The 23,751-nt window shown below is 43.9% G+C and overlaps 1 protein-coding gene across 1 annotated transcript in view; it reads right to left on the reverse strand.

Annotated features, from left to right (window-relative positions):
* Positions 1-23,451, reverse strand: part of SUCLG2 (succinate-CoA ligase GDP-forming subunit beta) — a 278,731-nt gene extending 255,280 nt beyond the window's left edge. The window contains exon 1 of the mRNA XM_047842935.1: positions 23,282-23,451. Coding sequence (XP_047698891.1) covers positions 23,282-23,365 — 84 coding nt within the window. The 5' untranslated portion in view covers positions 23,366-23,451. The remainder of the gene's footprint in view (positions 1-23,281) is intronic.
* Between the last annotated feature and the right edge of the window lie 300 nt (positions 23,452-23,751).

A 23,751-nucleotide genomic window follows, 5' to 3' on the forward strand; every position in this document is an offset into this window, starting at 1 on the left:
TTTAACTCTTGAAGAAACTGTGTCCACTTTAACAGGAGTCAACAGTGTTGTTTAACATAAACTGGTGTTAATTTTGGAGTTCAGCTGTGCACTAACAGTAACTGTATTTTTTCATCTTTCTCCAAATTTTTATTTAACATACAGTGTAATATGTTTAGTTAACATAAGTGTAATATTACTTTTAGATGAAGAATTTAGTGATTCATCGCTTACAAACAACACTCAGGGCTCACTCATCACAACAAGTGCCCTCCTTAATATCCATCACTTATTTAAAAACCCATCCCCGGGGCGCCTGGGTGGCGCAGTCGGTTAAGCGTCCGACTTCAGCCAGGTCACGATCTCGCGGTCCGGGAGTTCGAGCCCCGCGTCAGGCTCTGGGCTGATGGCTCAGAGCCTGGAGCCTGTTTCCGATTCTGTGTTTCCCTCTCTCTCTGCCCCTCCCCCGTTCATGCTCTGTCTCTCTCTGTCCCAAAAATAAATAAACGTTGAGAAAAAAAAAATAAATAAATAAAATAAAATAAAATAAAATAAAAACCCATCCCCTTGCCCACCTCCCCCATCAGTAACTATATATTTGGCTAATAAGAATTAGAATTTGTCTTAGGAGATTTTCAGGAACAAATTTCTTCCTAAGAGAGAAATAATTTTTTATTTATGACAGATGAAAAAAAATGTACAATCTTTGCAGCATCACAGCAATGTAATCTGAAATCAGTGAGAAGTTATGTCCCGTCTAATAAGCAGGAAAACTTTTTTAAAACCTATTTGATGAAAGTGAGGATACTACACAACATGCATTGTCATATACTACATCCTGACTTCCTTTATCTCTGAAAGGAGGCTAGGTTTTTTGAGGAATAAAACATTTAATCCACACAAAGGGCTTAGAATAGCATGTGGCATATACTTTGTAATAAATTTCAATAAGTAGGAGCCACTATTATTGCTATTATTAATCACCACAGGGAGTATAAATCTGTACAGCCTTTCTGGAGGGCAATCTGAAAAAACACCTCAAAATTTATTTGATTAGTAAACAAAAACTTACATTCAAGAATATCCACCACAACATTAAAACAGTGGAACATCAGAAATAACACAAATGCCCGCTAATAAACAAATGACAAAATAAATTAGGACATCTACATGAGGGCAGCCTCCTTTCCTCCAAATTTTTGGTATAAGAAATAGCATGTGCAAAAAATGTTAATGCACAGGTTAGTACTCTCGATTTGACATCAGGTGGGAGGGAAATAACAAAATTATCTAATCAGTGTGATCCTAATTTTAAGAGAAAACGCATATATGTATCTAATGCACATGTGTCCAAAATAATGAAAACGTCCACACTGTTCTTGACAGTGTGTTATCTAGGGAACAGGTGACTGCAGGAGATCTTTATGGCCTTTTAATACATTCTGTGGCTTCTCAGTTTTTTATGGTACGTGCAAGATAAATTTTCTTATTCATATATAAAACTAGAAATGACATAATATTACCTGTTTAGACAAGACATCTAAAATATTTAACATGCGTAGGTTTTAATCCAAGACTTTGCTTTTTATATCGGTCACTGTACATCAGCAACTTCATACCTTGAAAATATTACTTTGATCGTCAAAAAAAGTGTTTCAAACATCTTATCAAACTCCTATCAGAACTAAAGTTTCAGTACAAAGCCAAAGGCTACCTGTGAAGCTAGAAGACATCCTATTTTGAGATGGCTAATAACACTTAGATTAGTAACAGAAAAAGCCAGAGTTGGTGGGAAAGAGGCATAAAATATCCAGATAATGACAAAACAGAACCTTTTTTTTTAATCAAAAGGGTTTCTTCCTGAAATAGTTTTCACACCCAAACAAATGAAATATTTTTAAAAAGACTAGATTTGGGCTCTGACACCCCCTCAAATAGTTTATCTCACTGAGTCATTCGTTCTTGCATTTCATACCATGAAATAAATGGAAACATCAGGAGCCACCAAGTAAACTCTGAAAACTAAATATAAGTGAGGATTAGGATAACAACATTAACCAATGAAGGATTCAAATACTCTGTTCTTTATGAAGCAGATTTCACATTAGAACCAAAAAGCTTTTCCAACTTACTCCCGTGTTTATCTGTCAGGTTGCCGTGCAGTATACTAAATTCTTACCGAAAAGCAGGCTAACGGCTGTAAATAATATAGAAAATAAGAGCCAACTAGAGGTATAGCACCAAGTTCCCCAGCCTGTTTTGAAAGCTAAGAACAGATATTAAACCATCAACACTTAACTTTTCCCTTACAATCTATTCCCAATCACACTCATTAAAGGGCTCCTCGGGTAAAAGGATGAAGTAATTGGTTTTTCACATGGGGGGTGGTGATGAAAATGTCTGGAAGCAGTATCTGATTTTCTGTCCTCAATTAAATTTTGATCAGTTATTCATGGGCCTTTTTTTTTTATTATTAAATGAGAAAGAGAACTGTTCTCTCAACTTTTCAAGTTCTAATGATGCCATCCAGGTACTTCCTCCTGGATAATTTAAAGTTACTAATCATCCATCAAAAGCAGCTAACTCCTTGCCTTCGATTAACTGCCAACCTCTGTGAGCCCGCAACTGGACATACTCATTCTTTTCGCTGACTTATTTATTTTTGAGAGAGAACGTGCAAGTGGAGGAGGGGCGGGGGTGGGGGGGAGGCAGAGGATCTGAAGCAGGCTCTGTGCTGCTGACAATAGTGAGCCTGATGTGGGGCTCCGACTCGCAAACAAGAGGGAGTAGAGGAGGGATGCCAGCAGAAAACACAGAAGGCATTGTAAGAAGTACCATTTGGGCTAAATCTTGAAGACAACAAAGAGACATGTCAAGAAAAGACATTTCCAGCAGAGGAAATGATGTACAGAAGCACATGGATAGCCAAGTCCAGTGTTTGAGGGGACCTCATAGTTCAGGGCAGTACAAACATCAGCGTGTGTTTTCATGCTGAGTCCACATGCAGGAGGAGAAAAGAGAATGAGGCCCAGAGTCGGCTGAAGAGCAAACAGGAAGCGTGTCCACAGACAACACGGTACCAAGTTCACTATCTAAGACACGCTTCTGATGATCCAGAGAGAATACCATCAGAATGATTCTTCCTTTCCAAACGTGTAGGTTGTGTGTTTATCTTAAATTATTTAGCTCGCTATTTGAAAAAGCATACCACACTATCCGACTTCACGGCATACCAATATGTAAAATGGTCTATTAAGAAAATGTTCAATGTATTAAACAACCAGACAAAATTATTATCCTTCCTAACAAAACAACTAGTACTCCTAATAACATCACCATCACCACCATTTATTGAGCACTTACTACACGCCCAGCAGTCTTTACCTCTCCAAGTCCTCACCCCCTTTGTTGTAGTTCCTCAACTGACACAGGTGGAAAAGTTTTGACAGTTTAAGTTCCCCACCTGGGGGCGCCTGGGTGGCGCAGTCGGTTAAGCGCCCGACTTCAGCCAGGTCACGATCTCACAGTCCGTGAGTTCGAGCCCTGCGTCAGGCTCTGGGCTGATGGCTCAGAGCCTGGAGCCTGTTTCCGATTCTGTGTCTCCCTCTCTCTCTGCCCCTCCCCCGTTCATGCTCTGTCTCTCTCTGTCCCAAAAATAAATAAACGTTGAAAAAAAAAAAAAAAAAAAAAGTTCCCCACCTGAGAACACGCAGTTAGTAAGGTCAGGGTCAGGATTAGAACCCAGGCGCCTGAGCCTGTATTTTTAATTCTTAGTTTGTTTGCCTTCATATTGCTTAATTTTAATTTTTCCCTAGCTTTATTGAGATATAACTGACAAAACTGTAAGGTATTTAGAGTACACAATGTAATGATTTGATGGATCTATATACAATGTGGAAGGATTCACCCCAACAAGTGAATTACCACATCCACCTCTATCTCCTCTCATTCGTACCTTTTTTTTTTTTTTTGGTGATAATATTTAAATTCTACGCTCTTAGCAAATTTTGATTATGCAATATATCGTCACCAATGGTCACCATGTTATAATTAGACCCTTAGACATTACTCACGTTTAAAACTTAAAGTATATGGGGAGCCTGGGTGGCACAGTCGGTTAAGCGTCCGACTTCAGCCAGGTCACGATCTTGCGGTCCGTGAGTTCGAGCCCCGCGTCAGGCTCTGGGCTGATGGCTCGGAGCCTGGAGCCTGTTTCAGATTCTGTGTCTCCCTCTCTCTCTGCCCCTCCCCCGTTCATGCTCTGTCTCTCTCTGTCCGAAAAATAAATAAACGTTGAAAAAAAAATTTTTTTTAATAAAAATAAATAAATAAAATAAATAAATAAATAAAACTTAAAGTATAAACTTTAATCAACCCCTTGATAACTTTTATCAACCCCTATTTCCCATCCCATAATCCCTCACCTATGTTTTTAACCCACTAAACCATATATCCTGCTTCACAGCCTTAGTCAAACGGTATTTGTTACTAAAGGTGAATGCAAACAAAGTCTTTAAAGCACCAATCTGAGTTCACGTAACAGCCAAAATCTGGGGTAGATTTCTGTCTCAGGGACCATAAACAAGTTTTCACTGCCCATATAAAATGGCCCTGCCATTTGCATTAGGACTGAATCCTTTTCAAAGTTCCTTATTGTCTTCAAATTCTATTAACCATTGTTAATGTAGAAGTACAATCCATATGTGGGATTCTTTAAAATCTCCAAGAAAACTTGAGCATCTATTTTCTTCCTAAGAGAACCACAGAAAGGAGACCAATACAAATTGGTACACTCTCCAGGTTCCTGTGGTCCATTACACTTCAAACGTGTAAGAAGAAAGCCTCAAAACAAATACAGAAACTCATTTCACCAAAATGTCAAGTTTTGAGAGAAATATCTTTTTAATGCAGATTAAAAAGCTAGGATTTATTAGGGCAAAGGTTCATGGGAATATTAACCCAAATATCCAATAACTCTTCGCAGAAACTCAAATGGTTCTTAATTCGGAAAAGCTTAAAAACCAAGCAATGCCATGCAGAGACATAAACCACAGAATTTACATCAAAAACAAAATATATCCCAAGGCCCAAATACATTTTCCTCACCTGATTCAGAAGCTGTAAATCAGTAAAAAAGTGTAAACACCCTGGAACAGGAATCAAAAGACAAGGGTTCAAAGTTCCTGCTATGACCAAGGCAGTACAAATGGTCTCCCACATCTAACTTCTCTGCAATTCAGTTGCTTTATCGTGTAAGAGAAAATGTCAAAGATGTCTAACCATTCTAACATTCTAGAATTTCATCAGAAGAATTAAAAGTTTTCCTACTGGCATTATTCTAACCTAGATGAGGAAACCAAGACACGAAGGACTAAACTAAATGTCCAATGCACAGAGCTGAGCGGCTTACGTGTCACTTAAGTATGGAACAGACTTGCAGCAATTGTTATCAGGGCTCCACCCACATGGCCTCGGATCCCTCTACACAGTCCCTGTGTGCTCCCACTCCCAGCAGCCAGCCCCTGTGGCCCTTCGTCATGGGGTGCTGATGCTCACTTGCCCTCGAGCATGAACAACCGGAAGTGGTTGGGAATTCATATCCTCACAGGAGGGATGAGGATGTGTAAGTAACCCAACTCCCACTGCCCCTAATGGGGACAACTGCAGTGTGTAATGCACATACACCGTCTCCCAAGCTGCCCTGTGGAATTAAAGCAAAGGTACCCTCCCTGAGTCTCAGCTGAATAACACACCCTCCTTATCCTCCTTTTCCTACTGGTTCAACTTCCCTGATACCATTCCAAATTTTCCTGGAAATACCTCCCCCCCCCCAAAATTACTTCTGGGTGAATACTTTTCTCCCTATCTGCTACCAGGGAATGCAAACTGAGAGCAATTCCAAGGTTACTCTGGTTCAAAGTTTTCCAAATGACAACTGGTCACACACAATGCTTGCTATATCCACAGAACACTAATACTGTTACCAATTTCTTTACATGACTGGTTTTAACTTATAAGATGACTTTATTTTCAACAACGACCCATCTGTTTGCCTAAGTAGAAGATAATTATCAACACAATCTAAAAACAAAAGGGATTGCTCTGGCTAGTTCAGATAAAAAGTCCTGAGCTGAAGATCTTAAAAAGCACTCTGGCACAAAACCTAAAATTCTCCTGGACAAAATCTTAAGGTATCAAAGATATTTAAGAGAGCAACTTCCTCACTGTGTGACTCACTGGTATGTTATACCACCCACTTCTGTGTAGTGTCAATGATATGCGCCCTGCACTCTGGGACGTGTTACTTTCGCAGCCATCCTGCCAAGCTGTGCCTGTCCCTTGCACGTGGCACAATTCCTGGGGCATAACCAATGTACAATAAGCATTAAACCATTTAATAAGGAAACTGAGGCTCAGAGAAGCTGAATGTCTTACATTGTCAGATACAATTGAACCGTTTCTCTCCATGCCACCTGCCAGCATCCAGAACCAGATGTGATTCGTTCCTAAAACTCTACTTTTCCTAGATGACTGCATCTATGGCAGTAAATCCATACAACTATACACATTTTGGCTCTTATGATCACTCTTACACGATCTTTGTTTCTCCCATTCTCCCCCAAACTCTTTGAGAATTCCATAGAACATCACTGCTGATTTTCATCCACTATTTGCCTATTAGCATAACCTCTTTTTATTACTCTCCTTTTTCAACTACTGCTATTACTCCTTTTTTCTTTCATTATAACCCTCAGAATTGATTTCACTTTTATGTTCATTATTGTTCATTTATAATCAGCTTTTGATTGCATGCTGATTATTCTTAAATTTCAACTTTATACTACTGAGGAAAAACAGTGCTTAGTGTTAAGCTTCTGATTACAAAATCAGCTGGAATAAGTTATGTAACTGTTTTTTTAAAAGGCCTGTACATAAGTTTTAAAACGTAGTTCTCTGTTTAACTTTGGATGAGCTGTCTGAATACAGAGAATGGTTAAGAACTGGGTGAGATCAAAAAACTATGAACTTTGTTTTTTACGTAAGCCAAATGGACAATACCAGAAATGACACATCTGAATAAGTAAGGTTCTGTATTTATTTCAATTTCTTGCTGCAGTCAACACATTTCCCAATTCCTATTTAGGAAGTGATATCAAACCTCACACCCTATTTCTTTAGAATATTCTTCTTAATTGCAATTCTTCCTGCTTTAAAATGATCTCACTTTTGGGGAGCCTGGTGGCTCAGTCAGTTGAGGGTCTGACTTTGGCTCAGGACACAATCTCACGGTTCATGAGTTCAAACCCTGCATTGGGCTCTCTGCTGTCAGCGCAGAGCCTGCTTGGGATCCTCTGCCCCTCTCTCTCTGCCCCTCCCCGACTCACACTCCCTGTCTCAAAATAAAGTAAAAATATGTAATAAAAGTAAAAATATGTAATAAAATAAAATGACCTCACTTTCAGAAATGGTCAGAGCTTCCCAAACCCACACTGGTGAATAATATAGTGGGAAACAATGTTTGGTTCAAAAACAAATATATGAAGCATAAACCAAGACAACCTGTATTCATGGTCTGTAAGCTGGCTTTCCAAGCAGCTATGGAAGATACACATCTCTAGGATAAACTCAGAGAGGCCAAAAGGGCCAGGATGGAAAAGCTCAAGATGAGTCAAGAAACTTGCAAGTGACGCAACCACAAAAGGCACCATGTTCATTTCCTATGGCTGCCAGAACAAAGTAACACAGACCCGGGGGCTCAGGGGTAACATACTGGGTCACAGGTCTGCAAACAAGGTGTCCTCAAGGCTGGTTCCTCTGAGGCGGTGCCTCTCCCGTCACTTCTGCTGGCTTGCCGGCCTTTTTTGTTGTCCCACGGCTGAGAGAAGCATCACTGAGAGAAGCATCACCGTGCTCCTTCGTCATGTTCAGATGGGTGTTCTGCCTACTAACATTTCTGAGTCTAAATTTGCCCTTTTTATAAGGACACCAGTCTCACTGGATTAGGCCCCACCTTAGTAATCTCCTTTAACTTGATAATCTCTGTATGATGCTATCTCAACATGAGATCACATTCTGAGGTACTAGTGGTTAGCCTTGAAGTATAAATTTGTTTTGGGAGGAGACACCACTCAACTCACGACAGGCACAACCGAACAGACGGATGTGAGTGGCAACGCAAGGAGCCGTGTGGGACAACAGCTGTGACAGCAGCTCTGTGCAGTCTCTGAACCACAGTCTGCCCCTTTTAAAACTGGGCCTGGTGGGGGCGCCTGGGTGGCTCAGTTGGTTGAGCATCCGACTTCGGTCACGTCACAATCGCACAGTTCCTGAGTTCCAGCCCTGCATGGGCAGAGCCTGCTTTGGATCCTCGGTCCCCTTCTCTCTCTGCCCCTCCCCGGCTCACTCTCCCAATCTCTCTCTACAAAGTAAATAAATATTTTAAAAAATGGGCTTGGTGATGGCAGTAAGAATGCCTGCCTCCCAGGATCACTGTAAGGATGCCATGAGGCAGTCCTCTTCCACTGCACAGCACCAGGCTCGGCCCATGAAATGCGGGCGGGAAGTGTCAGGAGTCCATTCCTGCATGAGCGCAACTTGAGGTTTCTAAACAGACACTATGACCAGCCACTGTCTAGGCGAGTCCCGGAGAAACGGTACTGGTGCTGCTGCATTCCAGAGAGCCCTGGGGAGCCCTCTACAACACCAAACGCCTCTCCCTGTAACTGACCATTTCTCTGTAGTCTCCACCTGACCGGACTGTACATTCCTTAAAGGCAGCATCTGTCCCGTGTGCCCTAGTGTCCTACCGACCTACCATCTTCTGAGCCTAGTAAGTGCATTTAACAAGTGATGCATTAACAAATACTCACTGGAAGAATAAAATATGAATATTTAAGAAAATATTAACAGCAAAGTTGTTTCTTAAACATTCTAACCCGACATGGGAAACGGGAAATATAGTTCAAACTATACATCGGACAACATTTCTACTCAGGATAACGTTAATAGAAAATATATATCCATGTACGCTCATGCTCACAGAGGCATTATTCACAAGACAGAAGGCAAAAGCAAGCTAAGTGTCCACTGATGAATGAATGGATCAACAAAATGTTACGCACACGTATAAACATACAATGTATACACGCACAACTGAATATAATCCAGCCTTAAAAAGGAAGTAAGTTCTGGCACTTGTATGGGTGAGGTTTAAGGGCATTATGCTAAATGAAATAAAGGACACAAACAACAAACATTGTATGATTTCTCTTACATGATGTCCCCAGAGTGAAATTCATAGAAAATGAAAGTAGAATGGCAGCTTGTGGGGCTGGCAGAACGGAAAATGGGGAGCTAGTATGTAATTTGTACAAAGTTCAGTAAGGGAAGATGAAAAAGTTCTGGACGTGGCTGGTGGTGATGGCTGCATAACAGTGTGAATGTACTTACTGCCACAAAAATGTACATGTTAAAATGACAATTTTACATTACGTATATTTTACAAAATTAAAATAAAAATTAAAAAGTAAATTAATAAAAAATTTTAAATAAAAAAATACAGGGGTGCCTGGTGGCTCAGTCAGCTAAGCATCCAAATTCAGCTCTGGTCACGATCTTGCGGTTCATGAGTTCGAGCCCCATGTCGGGCTCTGTGCTGACAGCTCAGAGCCTGGAGCCTGCTTCAGATTCTGTGTCTCCCTCTCTCTCTGCCCTACCCCACTCACACTCTGTCTCTCTCTCTCTCTCTCTCTCTCAAATATAAAACATTTAAAAAATTTTTAAATAAAAAATAGATACACATATTTTAGTACCTTGAGAAACATGAGAAGTGAAAAACAAGGTTTTCAGAGACATAAAAGGCATTTTCAGCTTCAAATTCTGAATCAAAAAAGCAATCCCTTTGCTACTTCCCTCAACATCCCAAAATTCAATCACAAAAACACTGTTTTGCATTCATAATTAATTTTACTTAAATTACAACAATATTGTTTATTTAAAACTTCAAAGGTCCAAGAAAAGGATTCTTTTCTGGCCTATTAAAAAAATACTTTGAAGTATGTTGGGGCAAAATAGACTCATCCTGTAGCACAGAACAAAATATCTTCAAGAAAGGAATACTGTAACTCATGGATTACTGTAGACATAACATTATTGATATACTGCCAATACTAAGATAAATGAAATGTCATACTCCCTTGCAGCCTTTTAATGGAAATGGAACTTAATAATTTTCTCTCATCTCTATCTGAAGTTTAACTCTGTAAGTTTCCCCATGTTAAATTATACTTTATATAAAATACAGTTATAAAATCAATTTTATACCACTCATAAAAGCCTCACCGTAAACCTTTATCAGACAAAAAAGAAAGCATCCATTACGCTCCCAATATGCCCTGCTACGAGTTTTAGATTTGGTACTCCAATCCTAAAAGCACCTGGGATGTTGTGATTTTATTTATTTATTTTTAATTTTAATGTTTATTTATTTTTGAGACAGAGAGAGACAGAGCATGAACGGGGGAGGGTCAGAGAGAGAGGGAGACACAGAATCGGAAGCAGGCTCCAGGTTCTGAACCATCAGCCCAGAGCCCGACACGGGGCTCGAACTCCCGGACCGCGAGATAGTGACCCGAGCCGAAGTCGGATGATCAACTGACTGAGCCACGCAGGCGCCCCCATGTTGTGACTTTAATAAGAAATGTGTATTTGGTCTTTATCCATGGTCCTAGTATGGAGTTCCTAAAACCCCTGGAAATTCCTAAGTGATGAGAGTGATACAGGTCTGTTATGTGCACAAGGTGACCTGGACCCCACCTAAGGATGGGGGCTGGTTGCCAGGGGAACCAAGCTAGTAATCAGAGGGTCAGAGTTTTCAGTTGTATCCCTCCTAAAGGATGAGTGAGGGGCTAGAGACTGAGTTCAATCACCGATGACCAAAGATTCAATCAGCCATGCCTAGGTGATGAGGCCTCCATAAAAATCCCTGACCTACAGGATTCTGGGAGCTCTGGAGCTGGTGAACCCACCGAGACCCGGGGAGAGTCGTGTGCTCAGAGAGCATGGGAGCTGTACAACTCTAATAGCACACCTTGCCCTGGGTGTGCTTGACTTACAGCCTTTATTGTAAGAAACCAGTAGTAATCTAGTAAGTAAAATGTTTCTCTAAGTCCCAGGAGCTGCTCTAGCAGACTGAATGAACCGGGGGGGGGGGGGGGATCACATAAACAGCAAATCTATGGTCAGTCAGAAGCATGGGTGACAATGTGGACTTGAGACTGGTGTGAGGGAGGGGGTAGCCAGAAGTTTTAGGACTGAGCCCTTGACCTGTGGGATGTGACATTATCTCCAGCAAGCAGCGTGAGAACGGAGTTGAATTACAGGACACTCAACTGGTGTCTGAGAATCGCCTGGTGGTGTTGGAAAACCCATACATCTGAATCGATGTCAGAACCTACACCACAGGCTCAGTCTCCCCAAGGACCAATCACAACAGTTCTGCCTCCATTTCAAAGGAGCCTCCTCAACACTTGGTCATTCACCCTTCTTCATCGTTTTAAATTAGTTTACAACTCCACTATCTCAAAATGTATCTCGTTTTTCTAACTGGCCAAATAGCACATTTATTTTTTCATGCCAATTATAAAAAAGCTATCAACTGAAAAATTCATTCTTCTTTTCCCTATATTGTTGGTTTTCAAGTTTAATGATATGTCACTTTAAAAAAGAGTTCTGAGTCTTAACAAAGAAACACTCACCATTAATAGTTTATTCCCTTAATCAAAAATAATTAGTAACTTTCAGCATTCTTTATATTACTTATTAAAGGCCTATGTAAGCCCTAAGGCTGGAATAAGAGTGCATATTAAATGTGGTTTTCCTCCCCTTCTTTTCAAAGGTAAGTTAACCCAAATAAGTCCTTCAAAGTCCAGGCAACTGTAACCACAGCATCTTGACAGCAACTAGGAGAGCAGGATCAGAAAATGGGGGGACATCAAGCAAACGATACCGTAGTTTCCTTATAAAAATGTGAAGACAGGTCCATCGATCGGGGGAAAACTAATATTTTCTGGTAAGGCTAAAAATCTGGTCTCCACTCCCAATCAGTGCTGAGGCAAGAAAGTCCTTTTCCCAAGAGATTTTCATTTTCTTCCTCTACACCCGAGCACACACAAGGGACCACAAGCAGCCTCGTCCTCGCCCCTCATGTCATTCCATACCTTGACTCTTCTGAGTCTCTATCCTGTGGTTCCATTACCCACCTTTCTTACAAGCCAAGGCACTGAGCGGATTTAGAGGGAAGATGGGGGAAAGATCAAAGGGGGTCTTTTATGAAAATAAAGCCTTTATGATTATAGTTAGTGATAAAAATACCAAAACCAATGACTAATATTTATTAACCATTTAGGGCACAGTGCTAAGATGGTGTGCATGAGCTCAGTTAATGCTCAGTGCAACTCTGGGGGGTGACTACTCTACCTCTCCCCATTTTGCAGTTGAGAAAGCTCAGGCACAGCGTAATTTCATCAAACCTAACAAACAACAGCGTTTTCGTACCATCTTTATGTAACCATTGGGGAAAAAACCTCCCAATCAATCTATGGCACAAGCGTAAAACACACCTGGAATTCAGACATTGAAGTGTGGGGGGAAAGCGTGTGTCTTACAAATAAAATACATAAGTAAGTTTCACAAAACCATGCGTTTGAATGAAATGAACCCTGCCCCCTCAGTCCCAGCAGACTGCACCAGGGACTGGTGTGGGAACCAGCGGCCTCTGCACGTAGCTTGAAGGATGTGCCCAAGAAAGCAGCTCATTACTGAGTGGTGGCAAAAAGACCCAAACACATCCTCTTTGGGAAGCGCAAAGTGGAGGTGAACCACTTCAACCCACAAGAGAAGCTAGGTTACTTCAACGCAGAACACTCTTCCAAGTAAAGCTGAGGAAGCGCCCTGGGCTCATAGAAGCCCACTGTCTACACGTGTCTTCAAAATACTCATTTGGGTATTTGGACAAATGAGCTGACTGCTCATGACAACCCATCTTCCCACTTAATAATTCCTTCCTGAGAAATATTTTTCATTGTAATCATAAGAAAACAGTCTAAAACAAGGCCCACTGCCATTTTCTTCAACTCTGGTAAATGAGTCCAACACAGACAAAAAAGGTGAATCATAAGGAAATCTTTTTTGTTTTTTTCTTTTTTTTCAACTTTTTTTTTTTTATTTTTATTTATTTTTGGGACAGAGCGAGACAGAGCATGAACGGGGGAGGGGCAGAGAGAGAGGGAGACACAGAATCGGAAACAGGCTCCAGGCTCTGAGCCATCAGCCTAGAGCCCGACGTGGGGCTCAAACCCACGGACCGTGAGATCGTGACCTGGCTGAAGTCGGACGCTTAACCGACTGCGCCACCCAGGCGCCCCAAGGAAATCTTCAGAAAGTTGGAAATGTGAAAAAGGAAACAAATCAATCATGAAAATGTGATCTTAGAGACAAGAAGTTCACAAAGGATGGAAAATATAATGATGTTCTTAATGGACCAGGCCACGCCCCCCCCCCAACACTGCATGCAGAGCTCTGCTACGTGGGGAATACCATGGTGCTGCTCCTAAGACCCGCCCCCCATCTTAGCCATGGGCTGCAGGGTGGGGGTAGATACCTTATGCCAAACAGTCCATCTATCAGCTGGCCAGTGACCCAAACGTGAATACAAAATGGTGAGCTAGACAAACAAGGTTTTCTCCTAAAAAGTATACTATTCTGGGAGATGGAAGCTAGATGATGTTTTGGGGATGGGAGGCTAAAGTGGGCATGGGACTGGACAGTCAAAGTCATGTGCAGGCAGAAGTTACAAAGAGATGTAACCATGAGTAAGTGACTGGTTACAGTACAGAAAGGGCACAGAAGAGCCAACACCAAGGAAGATTAGTGTTGAGTTCTAGTACCTGTCCCTTTCAATAAACCTTTTATTCTTCTTGCAATAAGTCCAAGCAGGTCTCTTTCAACCAAAGAAGATTTAAGAAGCATCAGCACCACCCACACAAGACTGAGAGCACAGAAGGAAATAACAAAGCCAGAATGCACCATTTCAACAGGGCCCAGGATGTCATTAACACCAGAAAAGGCTTCAGGCTTGGGAAAGCATGTCACTGTGCTCAGGTTTAGACATCTGTGCTTGGGAAGGCTGGCAGATGTATGGGGCTTTCTATTTCTCTTCCTTTATTTGCACGTTCCTTTTCTGAGGCCCTAACAAAGTGTCCAGAGAACACCCAGCCATAGGGTCAAAGTACTTGGTTCTAGGAGTAAAGATAAGCAGGGACATTTTATAACCAGAGTGGCTGCTCCCACCCTCTCGGCTCAGGGATGGTACAGAGCCTTTTATCACCTTTTTGCTTTCAGCACAGGATAGGAGGGGGCAACACCTTGTGGATCAGAAGAAATCATGGCTCCTGACCAATATATTGCCTTAATAATGCCAATCTTTCTCTCCTACCTCCACTACCAACATTTCATCCACTTCAGTTAGGGTTTTCCAGAAACAGTCTTGGTTTGTTACACCTGCTGCCCTGGTGTGGTAACAATTCACAGTGCTCACGGTCACTTTCAAAGTATCCCAACCTGGCAACAAATTATGCAGCCAACCTAATTTTGGTGCAAGCCCCCATCTTCTCCCATGTTATGTACAACTGGAGGAAGAAGAAAAAAGGAAACCTGTAGATCAATCACAAGTATGCAAACAAGTTTAGTTTTCAGGGGCTCCTGGGTGGCTCAGCCAGTTGAGCATCTGACTCTTGATTTTGGCTCAGGTCATGATCCCAGCGTCATGAGATGAGGGCCCATCTCGAGGTCCATGCTGAGCGTGGAGCCTGCTTGGGGTTCTCTCTCTCTCTCTCTCTCTCTCTCTCTCTCTCTCCTTCTCAAATAAAAAAAGTTTAGTTTTCAGAGATGCTGAAATGTGAAAAAGTTAGTCTTGTAATAAAATACGTAATTCTTACAGATCAAAAGAATTATCAGTGTTTAAGGCAAGATTTAGACCCAGACAGTCTGACCCCAGTCCTGCCTTACGCACATTCTCCTGATACAATTACTAAGGGCACTGAATCAGTGCACAGTCCCCCAAGGGAGCCCCATGCTTGCAACATTCCCCCCCCACATCTCCATCCTATATGCAGAAAGGGTCCTCTAAAGCTTCAAACTTCCCCCTTTGCCTCACTATCTAAACTCTTCAATGATTCTCCACTGCCCTCAAGAATAAACCTTAACTCCAATACCAGACGCCAGGATCAGCAGCATGGTGCCCCTGCTTTGGTCTCCGGCCTCATCTCTGACTGCCCCGCCACCCGAAACTCCACAAGGCAGCCCTCCTGAATTCCTCGGTGCCCACAAGTCACAACCTTGGTACCCGGACAGCCCAGAAATGGAAGCGGGCCAGGCACATGGAGAAACGGGAAGTGGTAGGAAAAGAGACACCAGACCCACATGCCACCACCCCCCCACAGGTCCCAAATTTGCACACAACTACCCCTAATGCTTGGCCATGTCTCCAACATCAATTTATACATTATACCAAATCCCTCCAATTTCAAAACAAAAATAAACTTTACAGAGTTAAGCCTAAGAAATCTATGCCTTCGTGACTGGTGCTGAAGTGCTATCCTTTTGGAACCATTTTTGAAAGAGGCAAAAGCTAGCCGTGTCACCTGCACACTGATCCAAGTCTGCAGTTAGAATGCCAGGAAGCTCTGTCCTCCAGGAGCACCCCCGGAGCCCACCCTGCAAAAGCAATGCAATTTCACAACTTCAGAATCCCCGAAACGCTACAGTCAGTGCTCCACACTTGGGCAGACAGCAAAAGGCACCTGGGACTGGCTGTGACTACAGTCTATTCTTTAGGTGTCCCCGCCACCTCAGACCTTTGACGCACATGAGGGCCAGAAGCCATTACTACTAAGTAAACACGAAGATGTGCAAACATTTCTGGAATGAGCCACATCCAGGATGGTGCAACGGAGCTCACCACGTGACCTTCCCCACTGCTACCTTGGGCTTCTACAGACCTTCACTTCACGCCCTCTTCTTCACGCCCTGCAGAATAATGTAGAACTGGGGTACAGGAGGCAGGCCGTGGACTGTCTGAGCCTCAAGGGCTCCAGATGTAAATGGCAAATGATCATCTCGGTCCCACGTGGTTGGTGCAAAGATTCAAGGGAACAAAACATATGGAAAACACCAAGCTAGTGCCTAACCCTGAGATGGCAGCAAACAATACATGTGTATCAGATCTGAGAAGGGAAAATGCTTCTAGCTTAGTAAAGCATAAAAAAATGCAAGTAAAGTTAGCTTCAAATTCGCCGTAAGAAAAATAACCGTTGTGAGCCAACCATATCATTATGTCAAATGTACTCTCTGTAACCACATATGAGATTTATCCCTTTTCAGAGAACAATAAATCGAGGTTCAACCAAGTTCAACAGTTTGTAAAGCAAGAGCCTGGCAGACCCAGAATTTGAATATTGTTCGATTTGAATGCAGAACTCACACCCTCTTCTCTGTTACCCTGTTTCGCAGAGCCTGAAGCCAGGGAAGGAGTCAGATAAGAGCCTGGAGAAGACAACCTGGTACACAGATCAGTACACCTGAGTCAGCACAAGCCACTCGGGGCAGAGAGACTGGGAAATGCAAGCAATCAGTGTAACCGGATGTTTCCGCCCAAATAGGATCCTTTAGCAACGGTTTAATGTTTTAACAGCCTAAGTGGCTTGTCAGCATGAGGCAGGTGACTTGCTCGCACTCTAACTGTAATTAAGCAAGTTGCTCTTGACCTCTCTGTGACTGTTCCCTTACATGTGTCATGAAGACAATACAACCTCCTTAGCAGTAATGTTGCAAGGGCTAAAGAAATGGTATGCAGAGATCACCTGCATAGGGTCTCTGCGCACATGCGAAATGAACAGTCTTATTATGAAAGTCCTTTCACAACTAGACTTGCTACAGCCCCTTCCTTCCTCGCTTGCCTCGATTGTCTGCATCATTGCTCAACTTCTGTTACTTACCTGCCCTTTCCTCTTCTCTATGAACCACACTCAGTCACTGAGACCACAAAAGCTTACTGAATACCTTGTCAGGCGAGCTGGAGAAACTGGTAGTGCATAAGAAAATCTTCGGCCTCAATGAGCTTACAATCTTCTATTTGTTAGAGAGGGAAGAAGACAGACAATAAATAAATATACAAAGAAGAAACACAATAAATCACCACACTTTAAAACGTTAGCATAATAAAGCAAGTAAGGGGTAGAGAGACATCTCTGGGGAGAGGCAGAATCAGATAAAATATTCAGGGAAAGCCCTGTCTGAAGATTTAACATGGAGTCAGAGAGCTAATGAAGGAAGAGAACAGGTCTGGGAGCAGAGGAAACAATGTTTCAGAAGGAGAGCACAGCAAGCCCCCCAGTGCAGGAACAAGCACAGCCGCTGAGAGGACCAAAAACACAGCCCAAATGCAGCATTCACATGCTCTAGTACAATGCTTGGTTTGCGCGCCAATTTTGCCACCAAACTCTGAGCCCCCTGAGGGTAGGGGCCGTGTATCTCCCATCTGCATTCACTCAGTCATGTAGCAACCTCGACATGCCCGGCATTCTCGTCAACACTGGGTTTACAGGGAAGAACTAAACTGACATAGTTGTCGCCTTCAGGGAGCTTATACCCAATACCACCAGGCACAGACCAAGTGTTCAGAAAACTAACTACACGAACAATACTTGCAGGGCGCCTGGGTGACTCAGTCCGTTAAGTGTCCGACTTTGGCTCAGGTCTCATGGTTTGTGAGTTCATGCCCCGAGTTGGGCTCTGCTCTAACAGTTCAGAGCCTGCCTGGGATTCTCTCTCTCTGCTACTCCCCGCACCACCACCCCCCCCCCCCCCCGAAACCCATGTGCTCTCTTGCTCTCTCTCAAATAAATAAACTTAAAAAAAAAAAAAACTCACTAAATAAACTTTTTTTTGTTTAATGTTTACTTTTAAGAGAAAGAGAGACAGAGCCCAAGCTGGGGAGGGGCAGAGAGGGAGACATAGAATCTGAAACAGGCTCCAGGTTCTGAGCTATCAGCCCAGAACCCGACACAGGGCTTGAACCCACGAACTGCAAGATCATGACCTGAGCCTAAGTCGGACGCTTAACTGACTGAGCCACCCAGGTACCGCAATAAATAAACTCTTTTAAAAAATGAACAATATTTGCTTGGTTTTTAGTTAGGATGGAATTCTATGCATGCTGAGTTCTAGGCTTTCTGCAGCCCGTCCCCCTTCCCCATTTGTCTAGAAGATCACCTTCAGTTACATACCTGCCTCTCCCTTCTCCATACAAAAGGGATGGCAAGAACTGACTCCTGCACTCTCCCCCACGTTCTCTCTCCCCTCTGCCTTTTTGCACACTGCCCACCCCACCTGCAGAGCCCTCCCCACTTCCCTCTTCACCAGACTAACTCGAGTATTATCTCCCAAAGTTTCATTAGGATATTGATTTTACAATTTGCTCAAACGTGGGCAAATCTCTCAAGTTCTTGAGGCAAAACATTTCCATCGAGTAACAGAAAGTGATAAATCAAGTGACAATCCCACACTGAGTAGTAAAGAGAACTGAAGGACAAATGATCTGAGGTTAGGCAGATAATTTCTCTTCCTTCCCAAAATATGAGGTATTATTTCAGCGACTTTCTGAGCATTGTGCCTGGGGAACAGGGCTGCGATACACAGGCAGCAACGTTCTCACAACCATGGGTCTGCGCACTCCATCCCTGGCCCATAAAAGATCAGTTTCATTTACAGTAAACAAAACCAACTTGGGACACTTAAAGGTCTTCCCCACACAGAAGGTCAACAGTTTAGCTTCTAAATTATCTGATATAGATTTCTTCCTCTAACAGAAGAAATTGCAGCTGTAAAAAAAAAAAAAAAAAAAAAAAGTCAGATATTTATTCTTTTAGGCAAAAGGCACAAATATGTGAGTCACAACTTCTGGCCCAGCCTCCACAGGCTCATTTAGCTGATAAGGACTTACACGGGACCTTTAGTCCTTCACTTCTAAAAGCCACGCATCCCTCTTTCTCCTCCTCCATCCTGAAGGAGCAGAAAATTAAGCTGGAGCCACCCACTTAGAAGAATACAACAGCAGGGGCATGGGCTTAAACAGTTTCCTTCAAAACCACGTGTTCCTCTAGGAGTTCCTGGACAGAAGCTCCGGGCTTTGCAGAGAACCACACAACAACTCCACAGCTGACAGGGTGTGTTTCCCACAAGGTCTACCCTTCACCACACAGCAGCTCCGCAAACCCCACCCTGCCATTATGAGAGGGAACGTGTGCAGAAGGGCAACAATACCACGTTTGGGATTATCATTAACCACTGAAACTCTGTGCCCTCAACCAAAATTCCCATGTGACCTGACCTACAGAGTGGGCTCATCTCTGTGCCCACCGCAGCCGTGTCATGCTGTATGACATTGCCATGTAGTACAGCACCCTGTTCTCCTGGAGGACTATTTGGACACAGCAACACAGCCCTTACATGTGAGAAATCCCCTAACAATGATGAGATCTTTACTAGAGTACTGAGTTCACAGAACATTCCCCCTAAAAGTTTCCAAAGCCAGCCTACGTCTGCAGTAGGAATTACACAGTACAGTAATTACATGCCTCATCTTTAGCAGCCAGGACTGGGTTTCAGACCCAGCTATTTTTTTACTAGCTAAATAACTTTGAGCAAGCCACTTATCCACTCTAGACTCTTAAAAGCTCCTTATCAGATGCTGCAAATCCCCACATGATCTGGCCCCTGCCTACCTCAAGCTACTACTGGTACTACCACTTTCCCCTCTTTAACTATTTGGACATGTTGAGCTCACTCCCGCCTCAGGGCCTTTGCACTTGCTGTCTTCTATGCCTAATACACTCTTCCCCAAAGTTTCACCTGGCTGGCCACTTTTGGTTACTCAGGTCTCAGCTCAAATGTCAAAAAGTCACCTCCAGGATCTCATAAACCTAATATTGAACGTGTGACTACATATTGTACAATTCCATTTACATAAGTACAGAAAGGAACAAGACCATGGTTTGGTGGTGTAAGTGTAGGGACTTGGTGACCCTTTCCAGGGTGGAGGCAGCAACAGGTAGAAACACCAGGGGACCCTCGGGGTTGCCACTAAATGATTAGTTTTTTTATCTGAATCTGGTGACCTGGGCATGTTCCGTTTGTGAGAACCCTTCAAGTTGTTCATTTATAATATGTACATTTTCAGTACATGTGTTACATTGCAACAAAAAAAATCAAGCCAAAACAAAACAAAACAAAAACCCCACCTTATCAAATTGGTTTACCTTGACCACCTAATCTACTTACACCTTCTTGGCTAAGCTATTCATTCTCCATCCCAGGATTCTATTTTACCTTTGTGTAGCATTTGTCCCTGGCTGAAATCATCATCATTATTTATGTATGTATGTACAGTCTAGCCCTTCCCCACCCCCATTAAAATCAAGTATGATGTGGCCATGTGCTCTGCCGGCTTTGTTCTCTACTCCCAAATATCAGCACCTAGAACAGTCCTGTCCTAGGTATAGACTAAATAAAAAATGTATGTAAAATAAGAAATGGCTAAAGCAGGCTTTCTAAGACTATAACATCAATCATAAGTCAAATAACTGAAGCCAAGAGCAGAGGAAATAAGAAATTTCAATGACATTAAACCTCGGGAATATGTGTCAAATGTTAAATTTAACTACAGGGTGGGAGAAGGGAGGGAGCTAAAGTGTCATTCTAGGGACATCTTTTTGAGTGGTTACAGTTATTTCTCAAAGCAGAAACTGGGCCTTTTATCTCTGCATACCCAACAGCTCTGCACGAGGCCCTAGTAAAAACTAGGTGTGAGGCAAGAGTGGCAACAAATTTCTGAAAATACTTAGGATTTTTAAGGTTCGTGGGAAAAGGGGGTCATGTTCAACTGTAATGTTTGCCGTGGCCAAGGGAGTAGGTACGCACAACACCAAAGGAGACTCAGTTGGAAGAGATACTAAGAAGTACCCAAGAATTTGAAAAGTACCTTAAAAGTCATGAGCAATACTCTCCTAATACTGTCAATTCTAAGAGATTTATAAAAAAAAAAAAAAAATTTAGGGGCGCCTGGGTGACTCAGTCGCTTGAGCATCCAGCTTTGGCTCAGATCGTGATCTCGCAGTTCGTGAGTTCGAGCCCCACATCAGGCTCTGTGCGGACAGCTCAGAGCCTGGAGCCTGCCTCAGATTCTGTGTCTCCCTCTCTCTCTGCCCCTTCCCCGCTCACGCTCTGCCTCTGTCTCTCAAAAATGAATAAAGTTTAAAAAAAAATTTTTTTTTTAATTTAAATGTCAGTAGTTCTAGGACTTGAATGTTATATAGTGGCTACTTGATAAGCAGACTAACCTCAATGCTGACATGACGCATTTTCATGAAGTCTACACTCACCAAGCAACAGCCCGGTGTAACAGAAACTTAAAAGTAAACTATTCTGGAATGGGGCTCTGTCACAAACTCTCTTTATAACTTTGAACAAGTCATTGAATTTCTTTAGGCCTCAATTTTCCACCTGTGAAATAAGCTGGTTGCACTAGATACTGGCTAATGTCCATTTCTGGTTCTTGGGCACTAAGCACTAACCCGAACTTCTAAAAAATTCTCATCTTTGAAACCTTGTGCTTACAGGGTAACACATCATCCAAGAGTGATGTAAATCAAAGCTGCTGGATGGAGCGAGGTAACAGAACCTTTTGCCCAGTCTTGCCAAACCAAGGCTATCTGTCCCCAGACAGATTCTCTGGAGTGTTGCGTTCAGATCTCACTTCTTGGTTAGGCAGGAAGCCCTATCACACCTCGCCTAAACACTTGGGTTCCTTGTACAATTAAAGCTTTGCTTGAGTTTTCACTGCCCAGGGCCCTATGTGTCTCATCAATTCAAGTCTGCACTCATAGTTAGCACTACAGTTGTTTTTTGTAACACTTAAATAATGAATAGGACTTGATCACCTGGAGGTATTCTCCTCGCTGCATTACAATAGTTATTAGTGATTTTAATTAGACAAAACTGCCATTCCTTTCCACTATCCCACCATACTGTCAAGTGCCTATTAAGGATATTACAGTAATAAGTATTAGCACCTTTTAAATTTACGTTAACAAAAACAGAGAAATGAGAAGTCAGGAAATGAGAGGGGAAAAAAGAAAAAAAACAAAACCTTGCATATAATTAGCCAACGCTTAGAGTAACTCAAAGAATCATTGGTAGCTATCTTATAATTTTCCTAAAAACTATGTTATGCATATCCTGGTTAAAATTGCATGTGATAATTTGACTCTCATAAATTAAAAATGAGGAAAATGAACAAGGACGTTGCTCAGCTGGGGCTGAGCCCCACGCTGCCCTTTCTTTAAAGGGGGGGAAGAACTTATCTGTGGACAATCAGAGGTTGAGCAGTTGAGTGATTTCTCCAAGAGTCATCACCAACTTTTAACCCCCCAAAAGGCTCCTGAATACTTCGGCTCGTGCCATTCTGCAGGAGGCCAAGTTTGAACAGCTACTCGGCATCCACCCGCGGCCCCTGAGCTTTCTATTCTCTATAAACGAGGAGAAAGTGGACAGGGGGAATGCTCTGACGTGTGTTTGTGACGAGGCTGATTCCTCGTTGCAGGGAAGGGAGAGCGTTTCCCACTTTCCTCCTCGACCCCCGCATTTTGCCAACTCAGGCGCCCCTGAAATCTGCAAAAACTGTCCCCCCGGAGAAAGTTCCTCAGGGAGGTGAATCATTAATACCAGCCAGGCTGGGATGAGTTTCTGGGCATGTTCTTCACGTGGCCTAACACACGCGCTCAGAGGTCGAGACGTTTCTAAAGGAGAGCTGGCAACGTGGATGGTAAAACCTCAGGTCTCCTAAACCCGGCCCGAGAACTTCTCGACTTGCCAGGCGGAGCCAGGTGCGGTGCCGGCGCCCTCCGCGTGGGCCCAGGGAACCGACGCCAGCGACTGCTGAGTGCTGGGTGTCGCCCTCCTCGGCCCCGGGTCCACACCCGAGAGGGGGCTGGGGGCGGAGGGGGGTCTCCCACGTGCACGGGAGCAGCTCCGCGCGTCGCCTCCGGGGGTGCAGCGCCCGCACCGCCGGGCACCCGCTGCCGGGAGGAAACAGGCGGCGGCGAGGACGAGGAGGGCCGGGAGGACCCGGGCAGGCGGCCGCCCCGCCAGCGCCCTCCGCGCGGCTCCAGCCACCGGGCGCGCTCACCTGGGACCTGGCCGCCAGCAGCGGGGGCCGGAGCGCCAGGTCTCGCAGAAGTTTCCGGGCCTGCGCTGCCACGGGGGACGCCATCTTAAACAGGAAACTCGGCGCGGGGGAGCCGACTGCGCGCGGGCGGCCGAGGTCGGAGGAGGAGGAGGGAGGAGGAGGAGAGGGGCGGGCCCGGCCGGCCCCCCGGCCGCCCCCGCGCCCCGGCGCGCGGCCCCTCTGCGCGCGGCCCCGCCCCGGCGCCCCACGCCCCACGCCCGGCGGGGCCAGCACCGCCCCCGGTCCCCGACCCCGCCCCGTCTTCGCCTTTAGCTTGCTGGGGTCTTGTGGCCTTGTCACCGCGCCACCCACTGTGGGCATCAGCAGATCCCCAGCCCTGCGGTCGTGGGGTTTAAACTCTACCGAGGACCAAAGGGCAAGCGAACAGTAGTCACTGCCGCGAGCGGTGGAACTGGAACCGGGGGCTTTCG

This window comes from Prionailurus viverrinus, chromosome A2 (assembly GCF_022837055.1).
Source record: "Prionailurus viverrinus isolate Anna chromosome A2, UM_Priviv_1.0, whole genome shotgun sequence".
NCBI classification, from domain to species: Eukaryota; Metazoa; Chordata; class Mammalia; order Carnivora; family Felidae; genus Prionailurus; species Prionailurus viverrinus.